Genomic DNA, 25144 nt, shown 5'->3' with positions numbered 1-25144 from the left:
CTGGCACCTGATCGGTAGATGATCTGACTCAACCATTTTAGGTGTTTGAATAGTTTCATCTGTTAGGAAAGAGTCAGCTTGTGAGAGGTTTACTACTGAAAAAGTGATGTGATACTTTACGCCAGACCATGCTTTGTTTATGCACGTACATGAGAAATCAGGAGTATATACTGTTGGGTTTTGCATGTGGGCAGGTTTTCATGCAAAGGGCTTCTCTGAAGCACTCAGGCAGCCAACTGCTATTGAAAGTTAACGAGACTCAGACATCTGCCTCTGCAAATTGAACCTTTGCATGAAAACGAAAAAGAAATTAATGGAAACATTAACTTAGAGAAATATAGGGATTCACAAATCTCTGTGATTGATCCAGACCACTTCACTGTAATTTGCAGAGCTTTTCAGAAATGGGCAGGTAGAAAACTGGTTTCTCCCATTAGCTCAAGATTCCCTGACTTTCACTTTATTAGAGTGAAATCTTCCCCCCCCCCCCCCTTTTTTTTTTATCAGATCTTTTCTGCTCTCAATACATAAATTCACCAGCCAGTTCTCTGTAGCAGCTTCTGTGGGTCTTGAGCTAACCCCGCTCCTTTTGAATCTCATCGACACCTCTGAGAGCATGCCTTGACATAACACAAGGATTACTTGAGTCAAACCACTTTATAGATACAAGATGTTGTAGTTTGTCATCACAGCTAGCGCAACCTTGTAGAGACAGGCAGAAGGACTACCAGCCGAAATTGGGTGAGATAAATACAGTTTTAGATTATCTCATTGAATTTATAGGCAAGCTGCCCTCCATGGGAGTGAGAGCATGGTGTCACGGGTTGGAGAATCATGATAGCTGTACAAGCCAAATATAAATATTTTGTTCTTTGCAGAGAATTCAATTTTGGATCTTGACTGTATGTTATGTAGACAGGTATAAAACACCCACCTCTGCATTTTGGGGTGTATACACATAAAAACAATAATAGATGCAGTTTATGTTAAAAGCATGGTGGTTCAAAGACTGGTGGGAATGAGTCCAGCCCTAAAGCATTGCTCTCAGGTGGAAGAAAAGTGTGTTACCACCACAGGTACCCAGGTCCCATTGCCATCAGGAGTCTGGCAGAGCCTCCGTGAGTCTCCAGTTACCCTGAAAGCTTTGCCTTTCACTCAGGATGGTGGAGCAAAGCTGTTCTCTGGGCTGCCTTCACCCACGGCCTGGGAGTTCACCTGGGCCAAAGGATGCATTTGCAGGGGAGCTGCTGTTGCTGGAGTCTTGACTGTGCCTCCTTACAAGCAGCGCAGTCCCATGGAGAGTTGTGTGTGTCTGTGATACACCAGCTCTCCCATTCATGTTGTGCCTCAGGCTCTTGGCTGCTCCCAGAGCTATTGCCCATGTTCTCTCTAACAACATGGTGCTGGTAACAGCATCACAGTTTGATTTCAACTTGCCTGCTAAAGGACGTATTTCCATGTAAGAGAAAAATTGCTGTTGCAGTAGTTCACTCTGGATTTTCTGTCCTTCCGTCGCTCTGATTGCTGCTGCTCTTCAATGGCATGTTTTGATGGATGAAACCAGCTCTGAAAATATGGGTAGTCTTTGCACAAAAGCTTTAACTAATTAAATTATTTTTTTTTAAGAGGGGAAGTGGACTCACTTTCCATCTTATTAAAATTCTGCGTGCATTTTTAAAAGCACTTTGGATACTTTGATAGGATTTTGTTCTGTTTTGAACAGCAGGCAGTACAAGAGCAGCTATAGGGAAATTAGTGTTTCGTCTGCTTTGCTTGAAGGGAGGAGATTCTAATACTATTGCTAGCCAGGTGTGGTGATCTTGTCATTACTCCTAGCAAAGAAGGAGAACTACCTTTGAAGGAAGCTGTACATGCTCATGCCGTATGAAAAGGAAGAAAAACTTAAAAGAATTTTTTTTTTAAACAAAACCTTATACCCATGGATCACTAACAGTCTTCAAACAAAGCCTTTTCCTGACTGACAGCCTCCAAGATAAGCTCAGAAACTTGAGTCTGGTATTATTTCACATGCTTGTATATCACATAAATGGGTGAAAGATGGGTAAAAACAAGATCAACAGAGCTGCACAGTTTGTGTTACCAATGTTCATACATTGTGTTAAAACAAACATGCAAACAAACAAAAGCTTTGGAGCGTTTCTGAACTGAAAGGCTGTTTTATCTTGAAGAGCATCTCTGAACTGGGAGCAGAATAGAGGAGATAAAAAAGACAGAAAGCTTCCAAAGAGCAAATGGAGAGTTCTGTTAAAGGCAAGAAGCAGAGGCAAGAAGCATATCTAACCCCTGACTTCTACACGAAGGAAATGATCATGGCATCTCACAGCCATCACACTGTTCTGTGGGCTGACACAGTCATTCTGCCAAACCCTGACCCTGGAGTTTGTTTGTTTTGTTAGTATGCATTGGCCAAGCAGATTCCCCATCTTAGTATCTACTTGGATTAACAGCTGTGGAGGCAATGATCCTCCTTTGTAAAGGTGTCATCGAGGTTTTCTATGGGACCACACAAGGTTACTAGACACTGGGAGTCTTATACGTGGCTTCTCCATAGGCCTAAACATGGCATTCTTACAACCAGGAAACTCTTTGTGTGAGGTCACTTTAATACTATTAGTGTTTTAATTGCTTAGTTTGCGGTATTTGTAGAGTCGTCATGCCTAGCAGGCTTTGTCTTGGACTTCAGAGCAAAGTGCTGAAGGAGAGGCAGTGCACCTACGAGAGAGGAGACGATGCACTGGCAGGCGGGAGCTCAGGGAAACGCAGAGGCATTAGTTTGAAACTAGTATTTGCATTTCCTCAGCAGAACTTCCCATACATTACAGATGTTCTTAAAATACAGAACGAAAGCTGGTTCATGAAACTTCACCCCACCCCTAGAGAATAGCTGTCCCCGCAGTGAATAGGGATGCCCCTAGGGTCCGCGGCCGAGCAGCCAGGGCATCGGCCAGTCGGTGGCACAGGCTCTGCTCCAGTCCTGTAGCCATGGTGTCCCTTTCTGGTTTGGTGTGGCTTTTGGGGGTTTTGTTTGGTTGTTGGGGTTTTTTTTTACTGTGTGATGTCTTGGTTAATTCTTCAAGTTATCTTTGGTTACAAAAAACAAATGGTGGAAAAAGCAGTTTGTCCCTTTCTCGTATTTACAGCAAACATTCACCCTGGGCCACCCGTTCCCTTAGGTCCTCTCCTTTTTGCTGGGGTGCTGTGGCTCGTCTCAACAGCCCTTCTGTTTTAAGCTCTATAATTACTGGATTCAGCTGGATGCCCCATTGCCAGTGGAGGGAGTGTTTCTGAAATCAGCAGTGTCTTTTGAAATGGAATAAACTTTTTAAATGCAGGTACTATATGCGTTTTTAATTAGACACGTTTCCGTTTTTCCACTGCTGCTAACGCTTTCGGTTAGGAAGTGCAGTTCTTCCCCAACTCTGTAAATATCTACCAAAATTTGCAAAGCTGCCTGTCTCTCTCTCAGTAACCTTGCTGTGACCTGGTTATCTGCTAGAACCACAAAGAATTCAGTCTCTAATTAGTCCATCTGTTAACTATTGAAATTCATGGCTTAGTTTTATTGTCTGGGTCTGTAACATAATGCTGAATGGTCTCACCTGGCAGCTTATTTCTTATAAAGCAAATGTGCCTTTCCAAGAGCCATTTTGGTGCAGATAACTGTCTTTTCAGCATTGGACAAATGACTCTGTCTAGCAGCCTGCAGTCCCCTTCATGCCCTCACTGAAATAAATTGTATGTCTCCAATAGCTTTGGGCTTAAGTCAATACAATTTAACATGTACATTTCTTTGTTATATTCTTTGGAGTTACACCGTAAGAGCAGATGGGAAAGTTTAATAATGATAAATGAGTTTAGTGTTTTTGCATAGTCCTAAAAAACAATGAACGCTCTTTATTAAAGATTAGAGGGATTTTTACATATTTGCCAAAGAGCGATTAAAGCTCTAGCTCAGATCCTCAGAAAGTCTTGCTTTTAAATTCTTTTTGGACTGTTTGTTAATGAGGATTCAGAGGATTTAGGGGCCATAAATTTCTTCATTCTCACTTAAGTGAAGCCATAGTGATTACTGGATATATAACCAAGTGCTGAGGACTGGAGTTTATCAACAGTGTTCACACAAAACAATTCATCTCCACACTTATTTACTGCAGTTGTGCAGCTTCTACGTAATCAGATGATGGGGCTGCGCAGGTCGAGCTCATCAGTGGATTTTTAGAAGGATGTAGATTCATAAATATACATGGTAGCTCCCAGAAGGGCTGTTCGTACACTTTCCATTAAGTGGTTGCCCAAATGTTTTGTTGGACCAGACCCACGCTCACCACAGCCAGGCACAGTAATCTGCAGATGCGTTTGCCCAGCCTGAACAGCTCACCATTGTGCACCGGCTGGGCGGCTGGGAGGGACTGGTTTCGCTGCGCTGTGCAACCGCTTTCACAGTTACAGTCAGGGGTGAAATACTGACACAAGCAGTAAGAATTCCTGCAAACCTGGAACCTGATTCTTTTCTCCTTGCTCTTGAAACTAGTGCATGAGATGCTAAGTCAAAACACTGAAGTTACCCAAAGCGCCTTTTTGAACAGAAATTGCTACATTGGAAAGCCCGGGGAGAGCCGCAGGAGCTCAGGGCCTGCTGCGCAATGGTTTGCTTTAGCAACAGAAAAATCTCTCCAGTTCCAGGTCTGCGTGGCATGCCGTTGGGTTAGGGATTCTGCCCATTTGATGTTTTAACATGAGGTTTTGGAGGGAAAAAATGTCAAAACCTCCTGATACTTACATGCAAACATATTTTTTTAAAGATGAAGAGTAAGAATCTGCCGTAGCCATCTGTAGCCTCCAGTGGGCTTACAGCTGCTTCAGCCACATGGCCCTTTGGGTGTGAACACCAGCTTCCATCCTTCCCAACTTCGACACTAGAATCCTCCTCTCCTTGCTGTCTTCCTGGATTTTAAAATGGGATAATCCAAACTATAGACAAATTAAGATTATGGTTTGTTTGGCTTCGCCCTACTAAGGGAAGGAAAGTGATTTTTCTTGGGAAGTGATGAAAAGGAAAAATGTTTGAAGTTCATTAACCTTTGGTACAGATAGCAGTGTCCTTTAGACTACACCAGAGCTATTCTTAGTCATGACGTTTAAGAGGTTATTTTTTATTGTAAGAGAATACAGTAGTTCCCACTAGTGGTGAAAAGAGAGAACTTTTTCCTTTTTTGTGTGTGTTTGGTTTTTTTGTTTTGTTTTTTGGCTATAACCTAACTGTGAACTGTAGAAGGCAAGATTTTGAATTCATTCCTTGTCTTCCCATCTATGCTGTTTTGTCCTAATTTCCCCAAAAGCAAAATTTATATCTATAGATTGTTTCTTTAGTGGCTAATTAAGTGTTATACAACTTCGCTCTGAAAAACTCAGCAACCCATTCTGTCTATTTGCAAATGAACTTTGCTGATTGTCATTATTGCTATAGGGTGCCTGCAGAAAATCCCATATAATTAAGCTGTTGTACTGCCACAGCACAAGAGCCGCAATTGGTAATGTGATTTACACTTCTTTACCATTAATAATATGGAAAAATCAACGTTATTTTCTTGATGATGTTTGGGAGAAATTAGAATGAGGTGGACATTATTAGGAAAAGAGACTTTAATGTTATGACTTGTTAATGCAATAGCCCTGAGCAAGACATCAGAATGATTGTCCTTGCACTAAACTCATTTGCTTCAGTAAGCACAGACCCTCTCTGCACGCAACAAGACAAGTTTGGAGGAAATTGGATAGATGGCAGGGATTTTGGTGGTATGAACATTTCAGTGTCTTTTCATGTGCAGGGTACACAAACTGAATCCCTCCACTTTCAAATATTCCCCTGGAGGCAATCTGCATTATTCAAAGCTTAACTATGGCTGCAGAATCCTGTCTGACATGAAAGCAGAGTGCTAGCTTTACATGAACTTCCATATTTACATCTGTAGTAAATCATACTTACTTTATTCCTCCCCTTCCTCTTTTTTCTGTGGGAGAGGTGGAGTAAAATGGGGAGAAGGGAAGGGGGAGGAGGAGAGATGTCCGGCAGAATTGTAAGCAAAGCACCAGTAATAAAGCCTAGTCTTATGAGACTGCCCATGAATAGGAATGATAATGAGAGCAGTGATGAGCTGCAGGTTTGTGTCTTTTAGTAAATTATCTAGCAGGCATTTACATTTCATCAATTGTGGTTTTGCATAATAGACCGAAGTGCTACAACAAAAGGAGGCACTATAAAAATGACTAATTTCAGTGACCTTCTTGGTAATTGCTCTTACAAAGCATATCTTGGAAGGCATTGGGTGATTCCTCATGGTGAAGCTGCTGTGGAAAGGCGCCCCAGGCCCGAGAAGCTTGCCTGGTGACAAATGCCTCCCAAGGCTTTCTTCTGGCCACTCTGAAACATGGCTCGTATCCTGTTTTCTCCATCTGAGCATGCTTCTAATTGTCAGATGTCAAAAGGGAACAACCATTTTCTTCTTGCTTATCTCCTGATAACATTGATTCTCAAACAAAGGATGTGGGCTTCCATTCTGAAAACAAAGGAAGCATGGCCCAGTTAAGGATGCTGGATATAATATACATACTTCTCCCTGCCAATAATAACAAAACATCATAAATAACGTAGAAGCTGGATGTGAAAATGGAGAATGGGGAATACACTGGTACTGCTGTTCCTGGGTACAGCACTTACAGAATCTTGTCCTCAGTGAGGCCCTGACTTCTTCCTTTGTTTTCCTCTTGTATTTCCCTGACCACCTGCCAGCTCCTAAAATGTTTAGACTTCAATATTTTTTTAATTCTTTTTCCCTTTTGGGCTGTGTCTTCATCGTGTTCTTGTGAATTTTTTCCCCCTCTTCTCCATACAATGCCCTTTCGTTGGAGGCAAGTGCTCAGCTGGTGAAGCTCAACTCAGATCTTTCCTTGAGGCCAGTTTACACCGGCCAGGAATCAGGCCCACTGCATTACTGATTTGTGCCTGGCCATGACCTGACCCTGTTCATGACCTTTCCATCTTCTCCTCTCCTTTCACAATTAGCTCTCCTCATTGGTCTGATCATGGAACCCACAAGCACCACTTTGGTCCCATGCCCACATCTTCCTCACCTTTCTGGGTCCCTGGTTCGATGGCACCTTTTCCTCTCCTCTGCTTTTAGTTTGCTGTTTTCCTTTCCTGTAGGCTTCTCCTTTACATTCAGTTGCCAAATCCTACCCTGATGCAACTTTTCTTTCCTTATGTCTTTCAGTGTAACAGTTGGGGAACTGGTGGGAAATGTGATGCTTTACTCACATCCCTTCTGCCAGCCAGGCAGCCATGTGACTCCAGTAATGGTAGTGAATCAGTCCCATAGCCTTGGGCTAGTCACAAAGAATTTTGGATTAACATTTTGTTTCTCTCACTTCTTGTGCCGATACTCAGAAATCTGAGCAGTCCTCTGCCCCTCACTGTCCTCCCCATGACATGCGGGTCCATGTGAATCCACAAGGTGTTTTGGCCCTGGAACAGCCAAAGACTGGAGAGAGGGCATCAACAGAGAGGATAAGGGTTTCTGTTGTTATCTCCCTGATGAGATTAATTTTCTTTTTTCATCTTTCTTGGCAGGATCAAAATCCTGGAATTGTTGCCAGACTTCAGGAGCCGGGCTCCATCCCAAGCGGAGGCTCTGTGCCTGCACCAGCCACGGTGAATGGGTACACAATGAGGAACCATTTACTGAAGCAGCAAATAATGAAACGACAGCTGATGCAGGTACGATGCCCAGTGCTTCTGTGGGTTGATGTGCTGTCCACCTCACTGGGAAGGACAGGACTGACTGGAACGGAGAAATCACCAGTCAGCAAACACTAAGGAGTAGTGCTGGAATTGCTGGGTTGAGTCAGACTAGGGCTGTGGTGAATCCAGGATGTCATGCCCAGGAGAGGCCAAGGCCTAGTGCTGCTCAACAAGTCTGAGTGCAGATCTGCCCACTCATGTGCAAGGAAAGGATTCAGTCACCTCCATATCATTGCCGTCATCCTTGGTCAGTCACAGGATTGGGAGGGAAGATGCAGAGAAGGGAGGCTTGGAGAGTGAGTCAGCCCCAGGAGAGATGTTCTCCATGCTTGCCTTTCTTTCTGGTTCCCTGGGGATTCACCACAGCAGATATTAGACTCCAGTTTGTCCTGGACTTGGCTGGTCTCTAGCAACAGAAGTCCCTGTATGAGGTTTGTGATATGCTGCGTGAAGGAACAGGGATGGGGTGATCCAACAGATCCAGAGTTGGATGAGGCAGTGCTGAACATGTGCCTCTGACTTTCTGAGTGTGCTGCTGGATTTGGGTCAAGGAGGCTCATTTCCTTGGATGGGAAATGAGACAAGAAGTAGCTCAGTAAAATCCTCAACAAAGTACTGTCATGCTCATTGATCAAACTCCCTTTCAAAACTGACTCTACCTCCTTGTCATCAGTTGGCTTCAAGCTTAACTGTGCTGCTCCAACACAGCGGGAGTCAGGCCTCAGCTTCCACCATCCACGGGGAGTTCCCCTGGTCACGGCTGCTGTCCACAGCAGGGATGCGAGTGTGGTGGGAGGTTCTGGGGTTAAATGGTGGGAGATGTAAATCAGGTCACTTGGAAAAAGTCAGCAATGCCTTGCGCAGGGAGCCCTGCTAAGGATGCCTGGCTTCCAGTGGCTTGCTGCTATGTTGGAGTTAGAAGTGTCAACCAGTGCAAAAGGTGATGGTGCACATGAGCAGAGCCATCCTCCAGACAGGGTCACGGCCACCAGCAGTCTCCTGTTTGTCAACGTGCCCCTGCAATGCTGCCACAGCTTCTGTTCACCAATAGGCTCTTGGACGCCTTGTGTTCCTGGAGCTGGTACTTCAGAGAACACGTCCAAATAGTGAGCGCAAGAGGTGCTGGGGAGACACCAGGATTCCTGCAGCCTCCAGCCGTGCTGCACTTGACTTATAAGCTGGTGAACTGGAGGGTCTCCATGTTCATCCAGTTCCCCTTGGGCTGGCACAGTGTCTGCTGAAGGCTGCGCTTCCCAGGTTTGTCAGGACACCTTTGCAAGAAGGGGCATGTGAGCAATTAAGATCCGGTCTGAAATGAACTGTCTGGGCCGAGTTTCATCAGAGGGGTGTGTGTGTGTGCAGGGGAGGTTGTTAATGATGACAGTGGCCACGCTTCAGGTGTATGCTGCTATTCTTGCTTGACAAGAGACTGCAACTTTACTATTATACCCCTTGTTTTCCAGGAAAAGCAGAGACAAAACATGCTGGGAGTAACATCTGAGCAGAGGAGTTTGTTTGCGGCTCAGCAGATAAATCAGTTTCAAGGTAAGGAGGGAAATGGTGTGTTATGAAAAGCCTCGAGGAGCCAGGGCCTGGGGTCTAATTAAATACAGGGCGCTAAATGATTCTCAGCCCTGAAATAAAAGCGTTTCACATTTCATCACATACCCTGACACAGGGGAGAGGCCTATGTAACGAAAGGGAAAGATGGAGCAGCAGCCTTTCAGGGCTCTGCCGTGTTTCCAGGGTGAACACGTGCTCCCCAGCTAACGTGTCTCTCTGTACGCAGCCGTGCAGCAGCCCATCCCCACCGACTGCAGCCAGGTGATGCCGGCTCCTCCACCCAACCACCGCATGCTGCCGTCTAACCCAGCCATGCTCCAGAGCTCCTTGGGCTCTGGCATGGCCCCAGCCACCGCCAGCCAGAGCAGCGGGACGATGGTGATGATCCCACACAACCCTGGCAAGCAGCAGGGGATTTTTCCGCCTAATTCTGATTTTAACATCCCACTGCGGCCAAGCCAGAACTCACTGGGCATGAACTCGGGGTGCCAAACAGTACACAGCCACTCTGCTGTGCGTCCAGGAATGCCGATGGCAGGCTTCAGTTCTGGATCCTTAGCAAATCACTCTGCGACTCAGCAACACTTGAGGCAGCCGAGCATGCCAAGAATCCCTAACGTCTACCCCAACTCCTCTGCCCAGATGTGGACGCCAACCACTGTGCCAAGAATGCCAAATCAAAGCCAAATGGATACCAGCATGCAGCAGTTCTCCGGTAACGCTCTCTTCTCCAAACAGAACGTGAGAGCGAGTGCACCGGCTCAGCAGTTCTCCCAGCAGGCTGTAGTGCCGCCTAACCAGATCGCTCCCGGCGTCCAGGTCAGACAGATGCAAAAACTGAGCATGGGCCAGGCTGGCCAGGGCTTGAGCTCAATGAGTAATCAGAACTTGAGACACAATTTAACCAGAGGACCGTTGCCAGCTATGAATGTTATGAAATCAGTGCCACAAGGAGTATCCAGTTTTAACCAGCTCAATCCTGCCTCGGGCCTTGGCCCGCCAAGCTACCCTTCCACAGGCCAGCCGCCCGACGCCTTCAGCAGGATGAGCGCCGCCGCCGAGCTGCCGCAGTATGACTTTGTGTCCCAGCACAGCAACTCCATCATGCCCGCCAACTGCAGCGACACTGACTTCCTCGACTCCCTCATGAAGAACAGCAGCAGCAACGACGAAGAGTGGTTGAACAATCTGACAATGATAGACGACATTTTGGGACAGCACGCGCAAAGCTCCGGACATGTTTAGCCGGGAGAGAAGCAGTCTCATTGTAAATAACATACGTATGGCTTTTGAACGTAACAGACAACCCGTGAAAGCCGCCGCCTCTTTCAATACGGAATGAGTAGACTCAGCCAATTCTTTGCCTGCATCAAAGTTTAATATTGGCAGTTTTTCAGATGACTGTATATATTTGAATATTTTGTAAATTATGTTTTCCTAAACCTTAAATGTAGAAGTATTTATACTTCTTTGCTGGACTGTTTGTAAATAAATCTATGGCATAACTTTTGGTTTTATTATAGGGATTTCATTATACCTTGTTATAAATATGCAAGTAATATTGTTAGTTTCAGTAATACTGTGTATTACAGCATAAAATACTTATGTTTTTGACATAACTTAACACATGAACTAGGGGTGTCGTTGCAACCAGACTAAGCAGAAATCAAATGTGGCATCTGTTCTCCCATACCAAGAGGACAGATTGAAAAGTTGAATTTTAAAAAAAATAAAATCCATCAAAGGAGCTGCTGATTCCCTGGTAGCTCAGTCTTGCAGCCCAATTTCGATACGTAGGTCCCATCCAGGCTCCCAGTGCGTTCAGGGATCTGCCCGCAGAGATCCATTTGCAAGATCCCAGGCACATTCTCAACCCGATACACTCCAGTAGGTCGATTCGACACTGACAAGGCGCCGTCCCGCCCGCTGTCCTGCGGTGAGTGCGTGCCTGTGGTGTCCCAGCCGCTGCCCGGCGTGTGTGTGCCTGGGCACAGCCGGCCGCGCGGTGCTGCCCGCGGGGGGTGACCCGGAGGGCTGGCGCTGGGCGGGCACTGCCAGGCATCCCTGGTGACTGTCCCCTTCAGCCGACACGCAGCTCTGGTTTGCGCACCTCTGCCATGTATATTTGTAGTGTACAGGTGATTTGTTCCTGGTTTTAAGGCTTTTCATAATTTCTGTTTTAATGTGAGACTTTTTTTCAGGGGAAAAGTCTATAAACATTAATAGTTAATTTTTGATGTTTTCCTGTCAGCTATTGTCCTATGTATATTTAAGAGTCTGTTTATAAAAGATTCACTGTACTGTAAACTTCTTAAAATGTTCATACTTTGTGTAATCATATTTTAATAGTCACATCATACTTCGCAATACATTTGTAATATAACGTCAGCTTCAAGCACAGAATGTTTTTTTCTTCATACCATAATAAACTGCCAGGGGAAAATTGCATATACTTTATGTGCTCATTTCTCAGCTACAACATTTCATACCTGCAGATATTTGAATTAATTTGATTTGTCCAGGATGCTACAATGTCGATCTAATCACATGTACAAATGCCTGTGTGCTGTTAGCAGGAGAAATGGGCTAGATGAAGAATGGAAGCAGGCTTTAATTTTATTTTAAGATGGGATTTCTTAGGCTCACTCTCCTTTTCCAGTGTAATTATAGGAGATCGTGAAATTAATCTCTGTCGGGGGGGGGAGTGTTGTTGCATGGCACGTTAGTTTTTTTAGTGACAGTTCTTGTTTCTAAATGCCTGTATCAGTTGGCCCATCAGAAAATAAAGCGGTGCCCAGCATGAGGCAGCAAGGAGGGCTGGGGGGCCACGGCACAGTCCCACCTTGCCCATTGAGCGGTGCCCAGGAGGGCAGCGGTGGGTACGGCGTGTCCCTCCTCTGACACAAAATCGTCTGACGGGAGAGCTAGGGCCTTCCCTGGGGGAGGCGAGGCTGGGGGAAGGGGTAGGACGCAACAGGAAAATTTTAGCAGTCTTAAATAAATGCACAAATAGAATCTGTAGCTATAATTGCCTCGTTTAAAGAGCCAGACACCGCCCCAGCTTCCCATGGCTGGTGGAGAAGACGTGTTGGCGCTGACGCCTGTCCCAGGCACACTGTGGGCACGGCAAGCCTGAGGAATCTCCTGGCTGGGTTGTCCCTCAGAGCGGTCCACGTTGGAGGGAGGGGTTTAGCGAGGTCGTCCTGGTTGAGAAGCCTGTTCTCCCGAGCTGGAGGGTAGGAAACAGCTCCTGAGGTCAAAAACGAGAGGAGACAGTCAGGGTTTAAAGCAGTCGGGTAGGAGCTCTGTTGGTGGTGCTCAAGTGAGCAGGAGACCCCTCCCAAGCACAACCACCCCAGGCCCTGTCAATGCTCCATGTGGCTTCCCCATGGCAAAGGCAGGTCCTCATGGCACAAGAGGCCCTGAGGGGAACGACCCCTGACTGGCATCACCTCGAGAAAGGCACGTACCTGCGTGGAACCAGGGTGAGGAGGAAAGAAGCCAGTTTTTCCAGCAAAGGAAACCAGCCCCACCAAACAATCGCCCAAAACAGGCTGTAAAACTCAGCAAGTGTCTGAATGAGACAGAAATGCCGACTGGCCTCCAGACAGCAGCGAGGGGGAGAAACGCCTGTGTGTCTGTGGCGAGGACAAAGGTGAGTTTGTTTGGCTGTGAAAACTGGCACCGTTTCAGCAGCTTTTCTGTCGTGAGCCGTGTCCTGCCAGGGAGCAGCGCTGGCTGTGGCCGGGGCTCCGCTGCTTTACGGAGCAGGAGGTCTGGCGGCAGGTCCGGGAGCCAGCGGCACCTGACCCCCACCGGGCCAGCAGCACAGCAGTCATAGATGGCAGAGAAGGCCACTGCCCCAACGCTTGTCCTTAGGATATTCATAAAAATACAAAAAATGCCCTCTTTTCATTCTTGATTTTGTTTGTGTCAATGCACCTTTCAGCTTTTCAGTTCTGCAGGGTTTAGGTCACGAACACTGCAGAGGGGAAACCTCCAAAAGTCAATTGTTTCCCACATTATTTATGGAAAACAGTTTATCTTGTACCCCCATTCTGTACCCACTTGTTTTCACTCTTTTTTTGTTTAGCTTTTGAGCTGGTAGAGCTTTTCATGCCTCCACGTCCCAGTCCCTCACTTCTCAAGGGGGAACGACAATCCTTGCCTGCCACAGAGGTGCTGTGAGGAGTCAGGACTATATCAAGCTTGGAAGAAGAACAGGAGTAAGTAGTAGTATTATTATCTTGCTGCCTGTGATCATACTTGTAACTGCTGATTCTTAAATGTGTCTTGTGGGGGGCTGGCAGGTGACTGTGATGGCCAGCCCCCCGCTTGGGCGGCAGCCGAGGGCTGGGTGGCTGCTGCTCCCTGGCTCAGCAGCAGCTCGGCGGGAGCACCGGGCGCAGGGATGTACAGGGCGAAGGTGTGATGGCCACAGGGTAACATCTCAGCTCCTGCAGTTCTGGTGGGTGTCAGGCTGTAACAGGTAATGCCTCTATCACAATAAATTGTCTGTTTTGTTCTGCAAAAAATACCTTTGTCTGTACTTTACCTTCCCCTTTCCTTCTCTCTGTTTAAAGTGTGAAAATGCCCGAAGTCTGATTCGGCCTTCACTGTCATGGTCCGTATCACTAAGGCGAATAGTTACAGCTGGTGAGGGAGTAAGACTAAATACATCTGCACGGTTCTCCCATTGTATTTACTGGACCAGCAGATCACACTGCAGGGTGTACGCAGGCTTACACCATGGGCCACATTCTGCTGTCTTGCAAGCGGCGCAAACGCAGAATAGGTCTCCTGAAGACAGTAGTGAAGCATGGGATTTACTCAAGCATAAATAACAGCAGCATCTGGTGCTGTGGAAGTGCAAAATGAATTTGGATTTCTAAAATAGTTACAGCGAACAAAGTGTCTGACAGCACTTGCTGTTGAAAGCTATCATTTATTTCCCAAACAAGTTACGTCACCAGACTGCCCTCATAATTATGGCCATGAAAACAGAGGCAAGGCAGTAAGCTCTTTCCTCTTGGATTCTAAAATAACATCAAATGCCTATAACAGCCAGAATTTCCAAAGACCTGAGCTCACTAAAAGCCTGTCTGTCTGAATGGTTAGTAGCATAGACTTATTACGGAACAATTCTCTTTGTGGATGGTATTAATCTAAAGCAGCCCATTTTTTACAAAGGCAAAATAGAAAAACACACTCATTCCTCTCAGAAAGCATGCAGGGAGCGCCTAGGAATAGATGTCATGGGAGCCTGGGTCAGGCAATTTCCCTGGCAAGCCTAGCCCTGACTTATGCAGAACCCGAGCCCTGCTGCTTGGTGGCTCTCCAGGATTGATTACATGTCTGTCTTAAGAAGCTTTCAACAAAGGAAGCTGCACTGATGTTGAAGTGTAAGGTCAAGTTCTCCTCTTGTGTAGGATGTTGTAAATCAGGAGCTATTCCCCTGCCTGCAGCAGGGTAAGCCCTGATTTACACCCGTCTGGGAGCAGGAGCGAGCACCTGGCGAGAGGCTGGCACTCGCCACGTGGTCCTGCCCTGATGGCCCCGCTCCGCGGTCGAGGCACCGCAGATGTGCAGGGTGGTCCCAGGAGAGACCCCCGCTCCACGCTGGCAGCCGGCTGCAGGGTAGGCAAGGACAGGGGATGGCGTGAGGGCGAGCGGCCGGCTGCTGTGCCCCCCTGCCTCCTCTCCGGCTGCCTGCCTGCAGCGAAGGGCAGGTGCCACGTGCTCCCGGGGGGACAGTTTGGCCCTGGCACATCTGCCCAGCCATCTATTCAGGCTGAGCTCAGGTTTTGAGGCTTAATGCCAAATTAATGCCTGTTTCACCTTCTATTCCCTGCTGTACATATAGCAATTTTTTTTTAAAAAAAAAAAAAAAAAAAGGAAAGAGTCTGGAAGAGAGTGAGGTGTTTTAAATACCAATAAGGGTCTCTCCTGGGCAAGCTAAAACACAAGTACTGGTTGGCAGCTGCAGGAGTTACTGAGAACTTAAGACTCTGGCTGGTCAAGAGGCCTCCTGTGTACAATCCCGCACAAAACCGGGCAAAGGCGCCTTATTAACGCAGCCAGGCTGAAACCAGTAGAGCTGTAGTTAATCACAGCCATGTTCTTTGCTCCCTCCCCACTTACTTGATGGTTTTGTAGCACTGTGCAGAGCAAATATGCTGTTTTATACGTGTCTTGATCCATTTCCCGTTAGGCGGCAGGTCTGGGACTTGGCTTTCATCCTCGCTCTGCCTGAGGCAGCCATTTGCCTAACAAGGGCTCGTGCTGCCTGCGCTGGGCTGCGCGCTGCTCTCAGCTGTGTGCGTCGGGCTGCGTGCCCTCTGCCTAGCCAAACGTGCATGGCCATGCCTGTGGTGGGGACATGGAGCCCCATTCCTTTGCTTTCCTGAGCTCAGGAAGTAGAGACGGTTGGATTTTTTGTTTTCTTTTTCTTGAGATTGGCATGAGGGTGGTCTGGGTTGCATCACGGCTGTGTGTCAATTAAAACAGCCCACGGCTACAGCAAGGATTTCTCCCTGCAGCCCAAAGGGCCCTTTGCTGCGTGGCTGAACCCTGCTGCCAGTCTCACATGTGTCAAAGCCAGAAAGCAGCCAGAAGCTCCTGGGCTTCTGTGCATCACATTGGTTTTGTCCTTATCAAGGTTTATGATTTAATCAATGTAGTGCCTGAGAGGTAAACATTTGGTTGGAGAAGAAAAAACAAATGCCGTTTTAAGCTCAAAGTTGGATTTGTATCAAAAAAAGGACATTTTAATTGTTCTGATGTTGTCTTAATCCCTTTTCAAGGAGCGAAAGGGCCTGAGCACTGCCCCTGCTCGGTTTCACATCCTGGAGTGCGCTGTGTTTGACGAATGGCTGGGACGGATGAGACCTGGGGCAGTGGCAGGAGGTGGTGGGACCGGCCCATTCTCACTCCCTGAGGGCAAACCAGCCCAAAGCTATAAAGTTGTGAAATCTCTTTTTTAATTTGCTAATATAGAGCTGTGCTTGACTCCATCCAGCTGCAGAAACATGCTTTGTTTCAAGTTTACAGACTGCTCCTTGTCAGCCATGCCGCCTTTGTATGGCAGCAGGGGAAAGAGAATTACCTGGCAGACCAGGACCTGTGTTCCTTCCCTCTTCTCAGCCCATAAATTATTATTCTCTTTCACTTATTAGCTGGCTACACTATTTGCCTAAGCAGTTCCCATTAACCCCCTGTTTGAGCCTCACAATCTTTAATAAATATATGTGTTTTCCTGTGCCCTTTCAGGATAGTTGATGATGTCCATTAGCAGCTGGGGACCATGAGGCACAAAAGGCTCAGGACTCGAATCCCAAAGATATTTAAGTGCCTAATGAGGCAGGCAGACACCAGTAGGATTTTTCAAGTGTAGTTAAGCAGGACTGGCAGCCACATCCCGCAGCCGTGGGTTGTGTATTACCGTCGGTAGCTGTGCACCACTTTGGACTTTGTTTTACAGATCTGGGAGAATAAGCTGGTTGTTTCTGTATGGCTTGTTGTGGGCAAAATGGGACTGTGAGTCAGGCCCCTTCGTGTCTTAATTTTCCAACCTCAAGAGCTAGTAGGCTCATTCCAGCCGGGCAGAGCATGCAGCCCGGCAGGTAGGCAGTGGAGGACGAGCCATGGGCTTCAACTGTCTTCTCTGAAAGCTTTGCTTTGCTCAGCACCTTGCTCCCAGCGCTGGGACGTGGCACACCCAGCCCTGCCACAGGGGTTGGGCTCACAGTGGAAACATGAGTGGTTCGCTCTTCTTGGCCAATATTCCTGCCAACAAAGTCTTTGAAAGTGCCACCTGTGCATCTTGAGGAGCAGGCGGAGTCCTGCTTCTGCTTCAAACATCCACATCTTTACTCTGCTAAGGTTTTTGGCTTATGACCTGTGGTTGAAATGATGCAGTGGTATACTACTAACACTGCTGCAGCAAGGGCAGGGAGCATGGCTGGGTGGAAGTGCAGAGCCCACTGCCGTGGCTTACTCCTTGGCTGCTCTGCAGAGCCCTTCGTTTGCAGAGGCTTCCTGGCCCAGCAGTGAGCACACTGTAAATCAGGGCTGCCAGTGTCCCAGCCCAGCTCTGCACCTCAGTTTACCTGCCCATAAAGCTGAGACAGTCCCTCTTCCACAGGGATAGTTTGAGGGGTAATCGGTTAACGCTGATAAAGTGCTTTGAGCAGCTAGGACTGTAAAAGTGCCAAGTATTATTATTAGTCCCATGTCTTTGCTTTACTGTGTCAACCAGATCCAAGAGTCTCCTGGTACCAGAGCAGCCTCCTGCAGCACCTGCTCCCCACACAGCACAGGCCACGCAAAGCAGATTATCCTACAGCTGGCCTTTTCAGGGCAAAAGCAGCAGTTCTCGCTGCCTGCAGTGGAGGACTGAGTATCCAAAGAAGAATTTAAACTAAATACTTATAAACGCTTGGCTGCAACAGGCTGAGTTTTGCTGCTTGAGTGACTGAGAACCCAATCCCTTGTTGAAAAGGGAAGTGAGTCTTACACCAATGAATTTCAGGCTATGCTCTGAACCTACCTGGAAAATTAGAGTTGTGTTGGTGTTTCACCGCTCGTGTGGGCAGTTGTGCATTTGTAGTTATTTGCAGCCACTCAGTGACTGAGCTCATGCTGTTCAGCGACATGAGTACTCCAAGAGGGTATCTGTTCTTAGATTTGCAATTCAGCTTTAATGCATTACTTGACCACTTTCTCCCCAAACAGTGGAAACGATTTCTTACAGATCTGGCATTTATAGCTGTTCTGATTTTTTTTAAGTAGGATGTGCTTTTTTGGTTTTTGTTTGGGGTATTTTTGTGTCTCCTCTCACACTTACGCATTTCCTTCAGTTTCTCCACCTAGTCCTTCTCACACATGATGATAACCTGTGGACTGCCATGTCTGGCTGTAAAGAACGGTTGATGGGAATTTAAGGCTGTAAAAGGTGAACTGGTGAATATTTGGAAAGTAACCCCCTTCTCCCTGGGTGTCCACTCTGTGAAACTCAATTATCTTGAGACCCTCTAGTGTATTTTGAATTTGGTGCAATTAACCAACAGTTCAAAATCATCTAGTGGGGCGGTGTGCCTAGACACGCACAGAAATGTTTGCATCAGACTCATTCTCAGAGGAAACTTGCTAGAAGTGAGTTGTGATATGAATACAGCATTTAACAGAAAGGAGCCAAATATTGTTTACTAGAGGTAGCAAAAAAAAAAGGTCATTGCATCCTGGAATGGTTACCAGTGTGTGAGCCAGAAAACATGCCCACATTTCCAGCTGCTATGCCAAAAGCTAACATGCTAAGCCACGTGCAGATCTACCACCACAGACACACACTCTTCCACGCTCCAACTCACAGGGATATGGAACTGCTTCACCATTTCACCCACTGCTTCGTCTTGCAGACATCTCTGTGATCGACTGGTTTAAAAACTCAAATGCCTGACACCTCTTGAGTTTCTTACGGATGGCTAATGTACCCAAGAGTGCAGCAAGACCATCTGCAACCGTGCTTGGCCTGGCATGAAATCAGACAGGGAGGCTCTTTCCATCTTCTTGCATCTTGAGGTCTGAACCCAGAATAATGTGTTCATTTTAATTGCCTGTCAGTAGGTAATTTTATTCCTGGTGTCAGCATCCACAATAAGCATGAAAAGAGTTTTGCCTCTGGCTGTGGTAGTAATGATAGCTGTAGTACCTCTTGTGCGCATCCTCAAATCATCCTCGAATTTAAACTGAGCGCTAGAGAGCAAATATATTATTTGTGTATTTTATGCAATGCCCAACACAATGAGGCCCTGGTCTCTAGACGCTATGATAATACTACTAATAAATAATAACTCAACACTGAGATTAACACTGCCACACAGAGACTTTCTGATTTGGTACATTAACTTCTTATTCTTTTCATGCTGTGAATGTAAGCTGTAGCTGGAGATACAAAGTGCTGTGAAGATTACTGTAAGTACTCTGATCTTCTGAACCCTGAATGGAGGTCGCCGTTGTATAATAAATTGCATTAAAATATAAATGAAATCATGTACAATTTTTCCAGCAAGAATTATTCACAAGAAGCTTTGTGGAAGAAATGAGTGTGTTAGCTCCAATAAAAGCCATTATTTCTTTCAGGTGGCTGCTTAAAGCTTTGCTAATTGTCTGAAGAAACCTATAACAACATCTGATGTGATATTCAGGGCTTCCAAAGACCCCAATAGTCTCAGTGATTTTGCAGAGCTGAGAGGGGTTTTGTTTCACTCATTAGATCAACTAAAGAAATTGTGCTTCATAATAAAAGGATTTTCTCCTGCTCACCAGAGTGCAAAGATGAGCCAGGCTAGCTGATCCACAGTAGCATGGCTCTTTCAGTCCCATGGGAATGATCCTTGGTCCCATGGGGGTTAAGAGAAAAACCTTCACTGATTGCTGCAATGAAGATTCCTGCTAATACCATGAATGCCAGTTGTTTTTAATCCTGCCAATAAATAGCAATTTTCTTTAACAATGGGACAGAAAATTGCATATGAGACCCAGTTTCTCTTCTCCCCACCATGACATATTTATGCAGCCATGCCATGGTGGTGGGTTTTCTTTTTTATTAGAAAGAATAACACCTTATAGTAACAAGATTAGATCCATTTTCCCTACAAAACATAGTCGGGAAATTTGAATTAAACCAAAATCAATAAAGCATGACCTTTGGAGAACCCAGAAGAAACTATATTCTCAATTTTTCTAGCTCTGCGCTGGCAGGCTCTGCTGATACAGCCTTGAATCCAGCCTGAAGTTCATCACCTGAGAGTGCAGAATTTCTCCTGAATTATTGGATCAGCTGGTCTTTAGAGAGAGAAATCAGTAAAGCTCTAGTGGGTGGTGGTGGTCCCTGAAACAGTTTGCCAACTCATTGATTGCCTATCCTGCATAAGCAGTCACCTCTGTTGCCAATATGACAGCAAATACTACCATGGAAATCAATTAAAAACATGTTTTGATCTAAGTAGATGCACTATTTAAAGAGGAAAGAGGAAGGGCTTTCCTAATACTGATCTTTCTTCAGGCTCTCTGGCTGGTCCTGTGATCTTGGGATTCCGTCATTCAGTAATCACAGCCTGCTGCATGGAGCTTGTCCAGATTTTAAAGCTACCTCCTCTTTGCTGGGCGATGACAGCTGAGAGGGGCTGTGCTGCGTTTTCAAAATACACCAAAATTCCCTGTGAGTAGTAAATGCTGCTGAGAATGTTTCCCTTCCTGTCCTATCAGCTGCTGTGACTCTTGTACTACAAACTTGAGAGTATTTCTCAATAGAACATGTATTAACTGTATCGACAGCCCATCTCTGTTGTGCTCATTGGTACACTTAAAAAGATGTTTAAACATGCTAAATTTTAAGTGATTCAGGCACCATGGTAGTTTAAGTTGTACACATGTGGACCATGACAATAGAAGGAGGGTGTTGGGGTGTCCATCCTACACAGGTTTTTTTATGCTGACGAAACTGTTTGATGCCAAGGTGCTGGGCTTTTATAAGGTATTTTAACTTTAACCACTTTGCTGCTGCAGTCTCTGCTGCCTGGTGTCACTAGAGTTCTTTCAGATTTGAATGAAACCTCAGCCCTTTGGAGAATTTCAGAGCAACAGAGCAAAAGCAAAGCACTTAACAGGTATTAGTCTAGAAGGTCCTTCTGTTTTATGGGCTATATTTACACATTTAACGGGTAACTTTCTATTGCAATTTACATTTAAGTGTACTGGAAGCTTATTCCTTTGTGTGCTATTCCATTTAAGAGGATTTTCTTCTATTTCTCTTAATTTGGGGTATTGTTCTAACAGTACTACAATGAATTCCACTAACAGTCCTGCTAATTCAGTGGCTATTACTAACTTCCATTTGTTTGGTTCTTTTCATCCAAATTCATTTCAGTTCTCTTAAAACCTTTTACTTACTATGCAAATTAGGTATGATACATGTGAGAATGAGTTTGCCTTCCTGTGAAATGCAGCTATTTCTCAAATAAAACATACTAACTGCTTCTAATATTTGCATGGAGAAAATAATGGATTTTTTTCCTACCTAAATATAGAATCAGTAAGTACCAGATATTAATTTTCTCTGCCTTTGAAGACAAAGAATCAGCATCTAATAGGAGGAATCTGTCTACTAGGCATAGCAGGTGTGTGTATATTATATATGTATGTATATGTATGCCTCAGTTGCTGTGTGCCAGGTTTTGGTGACAGCAGTACTGTGCATACAAAACTTAGGTATCTGAAAGCTAGCATCTGCCTGATTTCACAATAACAAGTATGTACATTCAGTCAGTGTTTCTGAAAATCGTTCCCAAAATACAATTGCTATTTCCAGCCCTTGGGAGTCGCAGGATCCAGAAATACAACAAGCCTCTTACATAACTCACCTTATTGCTATTGTGAGTCAATCAGCAAGGGGCAGATTTTTTTTAGGGTGCTATAGGTGTTTTATTTGGCAACATGTTTCTTTATAAAGAAATTATTAGGCTAATTGAGGGGAAAAGCTAGATAGAAATAGGTTAAAGAGGTCTTAAAGTACCGCTTAGAAGAATTAAATCTGGCAGTCTTTATTTAGCAGAGACAAAAATAAACACAAAGTTAGCAAAGAAAGGACAACAACAGGAAACAAAGGGTATAAGTGGCACAGTGCTAGAAAAGCAACAGCATCACTGACATACCGTATCTTTTCTGATATCTAACTTATAAAAGGGAAAAAAAAAAAAGTACACATGTGAACATACAGACATACCCATGAATGTATGATATATTTAACACTACATTGTCTTTTCCATTTTATCTGTCACAACAGCAACTATAACCAAACAAAAATTGTTGTTAGGTAGATGGATATAAATAATTTTTAACTTGACCTATGGGCTTGATTTAAAGATGCAGACTCCCCACCTCTGCTTAGTTTTGTTCTTCTACTCTCCAGAATAGTAGGAAAACAAGTTAGTATTTTTATCAGGTATGGTTATGCTCCCAAATTGCACTTTGTTGTCATCAATCTCATAGCACCTAGGTTCTCCCTGGCATCTCAGTTCCACCTATGTATTATTTGCATTACCATGGTGCTACAAGACCCTGTTATAGTCTTGTCAGAATCGACAGAAAGGATGGTCCTGCCCTGAGAGCTTAACAAAGTATGAAATGAGAGAACTGAGGAATAGGGGCAAGAGAGGCAGCATAAAGAAACGTGACGCTGTTGCAGACATTACAGGAAAGAAAAGTTTTAAGGCGAGCTTTGAAGAAAAATTATCAGTAACTTTTGGGCTGTTTATAGGATCCTTGGAAATAAAAGGCAGTCAGAAGAATGCGCAAAAGAACCTGTTTAAACGTATTACAAGAGGGCTGTGAAACTGGTATCATGAGCTAACTGGAGGTGCAGTTAGATCTCAGTAGCGAATGGAAATGGCAAGTAAGGTGAGGCAGGCTACCGAGGCCTTCCAAAGCAAAGACACATAGGTAAGGATCAACGTGATGGAGTAGGCTGAGCCAGTACAGGGATGAAAAAAGAGGAGTAACACAGTGAAAATGACAGACTAAGAAAAATGGTCTTTGTAGCAGTGTTCTCAATGAGCAAGACAAGGTTATATCTTCCAAGGCCAAAGGAAAGAATGTTGCAGTAATTGAGATTTGAGAAGATGGGAGTTTTAGCTATATGGACAGATTTAGACACAGTCTGAACATAAAGGGCTAGGGAAAGGTCTGAGTCAAAGAAGATTACATACAGGCAGATAATAGTGTAATAGATAAAGTACAGAGGGCTTGAGGGAGAAGACTTGACATGATTTTAACTGTAGTGAGTTTAAAATGACATTAGGGTTGTCAATTAACCAGTTTTTATCCAGATGGTCCAGGGACTGGAAGCTGGAGCTGTGTGCTGCTGGGCTGCTTACGAGCCAGGTACTATATCCTGCAATACAAAAGAAAGAGGAACAGACTCAGAAACAGAGAGAAAGCCTAAACGTCCCAGAACCCACTCACACACGAACTGTAACAATGTACTCTTGCAGAGCCAAATAGCTATCAGATGAATCATCATCAGACTCAAAGCATGTTTCTTCCACTTCACATCATCTACAGGCATCTGACCATGCAGTTGTGGGACTCACAGGGTGTTTGTGACTGCATGCAGCAGCAGGTGAGTCCCACTGAGCAGTCATAAGAAGGCAACAGAGACACAAGCCAAGAATTCAGTAAGGAAAGCATGCCAACCTGCAGTGAGGAGGCATAGCTGTGAAAAATCCGAGTGGAAATAGTTGTTTGAACTGTGGTTGTAGTACCCATTATCTGGGGATAAAACACAAAGTGACTAGAGGAGCGACCCAAGGGGGAAGCCCTGGTTAATATCTACTGGAAGCTGGAAGGCGTGTAAGGAAAAGCCCCTGAAAAATATGTCAGTAAGTGGGTTAGAAATGTAGGAGGAAAAAAAGGGAGAGGACAGTAACCGAACAAAGGTGGAGCGCATTTCACTGGACAGATTAGGGTGGAATAATAGTTGCGATCATTAATGTTCGTATGAGCAATAGGCTGTCTGAGACTTTGTCCTTTTAAAGAAATGCAAGGGGCATAAGCCAGGTTGGAAAAGATCTAGAACAAAACGGATGGACAGAAATTTATGAGGGCATTTGTGGAGAGCACTTTCAGTAATCTGAGTCATGGAGTGTCAGAAATGAGTAAGGCAAAAAAAAAAAAAAAAAAAAAGCCTTTCTAGTTTTCACGATGTCAGAGAAAAGCTTTAAGATGTGATCTGAATGAAACCTTGAATGAATGATCAAACAAAGATTGTGTGTATACACACTTGTATGTGTAGACCAATAACTATACATATAAATGTGTATATATAAACCAACACCTTGATTTCTGATTTACAGTTGGAAATACCACACTGGCATCAATCAAAGCAAGACTTCCAAATTGCATCAGTGAATTTTCCAGCTAATCTTCACTGAAAGGGTGATATCAGCAATAAAGGCATATCATACCAGAAGACAACAGACAAGATTGCCTGTGAGGGAGGTGAACTAACATTTATCTCCTTTTGCTCACTGCTTGCTGCTTCTGGTTATTAACATAAAACACAGTACATTCTTATTGCAGGAAAGTATTTTTTATCCAGAAACATTTTTTTCCATCAGAAGAGGCACCAGCCCAATTCCTTTGTGTTTTTTGATTTAGATTCTCTACAGTTACTGGAATTTCCAGATGTAAATTGTTGATAGTAAAGGAGACACCTAAAAGTAAAGAATAAAATTAATTTTAAAATTATTGTCTTGTGGCTCCTTCTGAAAGTACATCTTGTCTGGTACAAATGCATGGCTCACCTCAAAGTGCCTTTAGCTCGGTTAGCTCTTCAGACGATGCAACTATTCGTTCATAGACAACAAACAACTGGCAAAATTAAATTGGAGACTTTTTCAGGATGATATGGAAAAGCAGAGGCGATGGTTATTGGTTTGACACTCGCAAACCGGCAGGTGACAATCTCCCTCCCAAAGGAGCTCGTACTGTGGCACTATGTCGGGGTGAGGCAGGCACTGAGGGAGAGATCTGGGCTCAGTCGAGTATGGAGCTGCTCAGTGCTTGGGATCATGAAGGAGCCCAGGGTTACTTTTGTTTCATATTACATTTTTTTTTTCCTTTGATCAGCTGTTCTGTGGTGTCCAGGCCTGAGGGCAGGGAGAGGCATTGTCACTCCACTGGCAGGGGAAAAAGTTCAGGCTG

The 25144-nt window shown here is 45.1% G+C and overlaps 1 protein-coding gene across 2 annotated transcripts in view; it reads left to right on the top strand.

Annotated features, from left to right (window-relative positions):
- The window catches only part of MAMLD1 (mastermind like domain containing 1), an 83448-nt gene extending 71618 nt beyond the window's left edge, over window positions 1-11830 (top strand). For both annotated transcript variants that reach the window (XM_040614617.1, XM_040614616.1), the window contains 3 exons: window positions 7649-7795; window positions 9283-9364; window positions 9609-11830. In XM_040614617.1, the coding sequence (XP_040470551.1) occupies window positions 7649-7795; window positions 9283-9364; window positions 9609-10627 (1248 nt within the window). In that variant the 3' untranslated portion in view covers window positions 10628-11830. The remainder of the gene's footprint in view (window positions 1-7648; window positions 7796-9282; window positions 9365-9608) is intronic.
- The last annotated feature ends 13314 nt before the right edge of the window (window positions 11831-25144 follow it).

This window comes from Falco naumanni, chromosome 14 (genome assembly GCF_017639655.2).
Source record: "Falco naumanni isolate bFalNau1 chromosome 14, bFalNau1.pat, whole genome shotgun sequence".
In the NCBI taxonomy this organism is placed as follows: Eukaryota; Metazoa; Chordata; class Aves; order Falconiformes; family Falconidae; genus Falco; species Falco naumanni.
The sequence above is the reverse complement of the archived record's forward strand: the minus strand, read 5'-3'. Positions and strand labels throughout refer to the sequence as shown.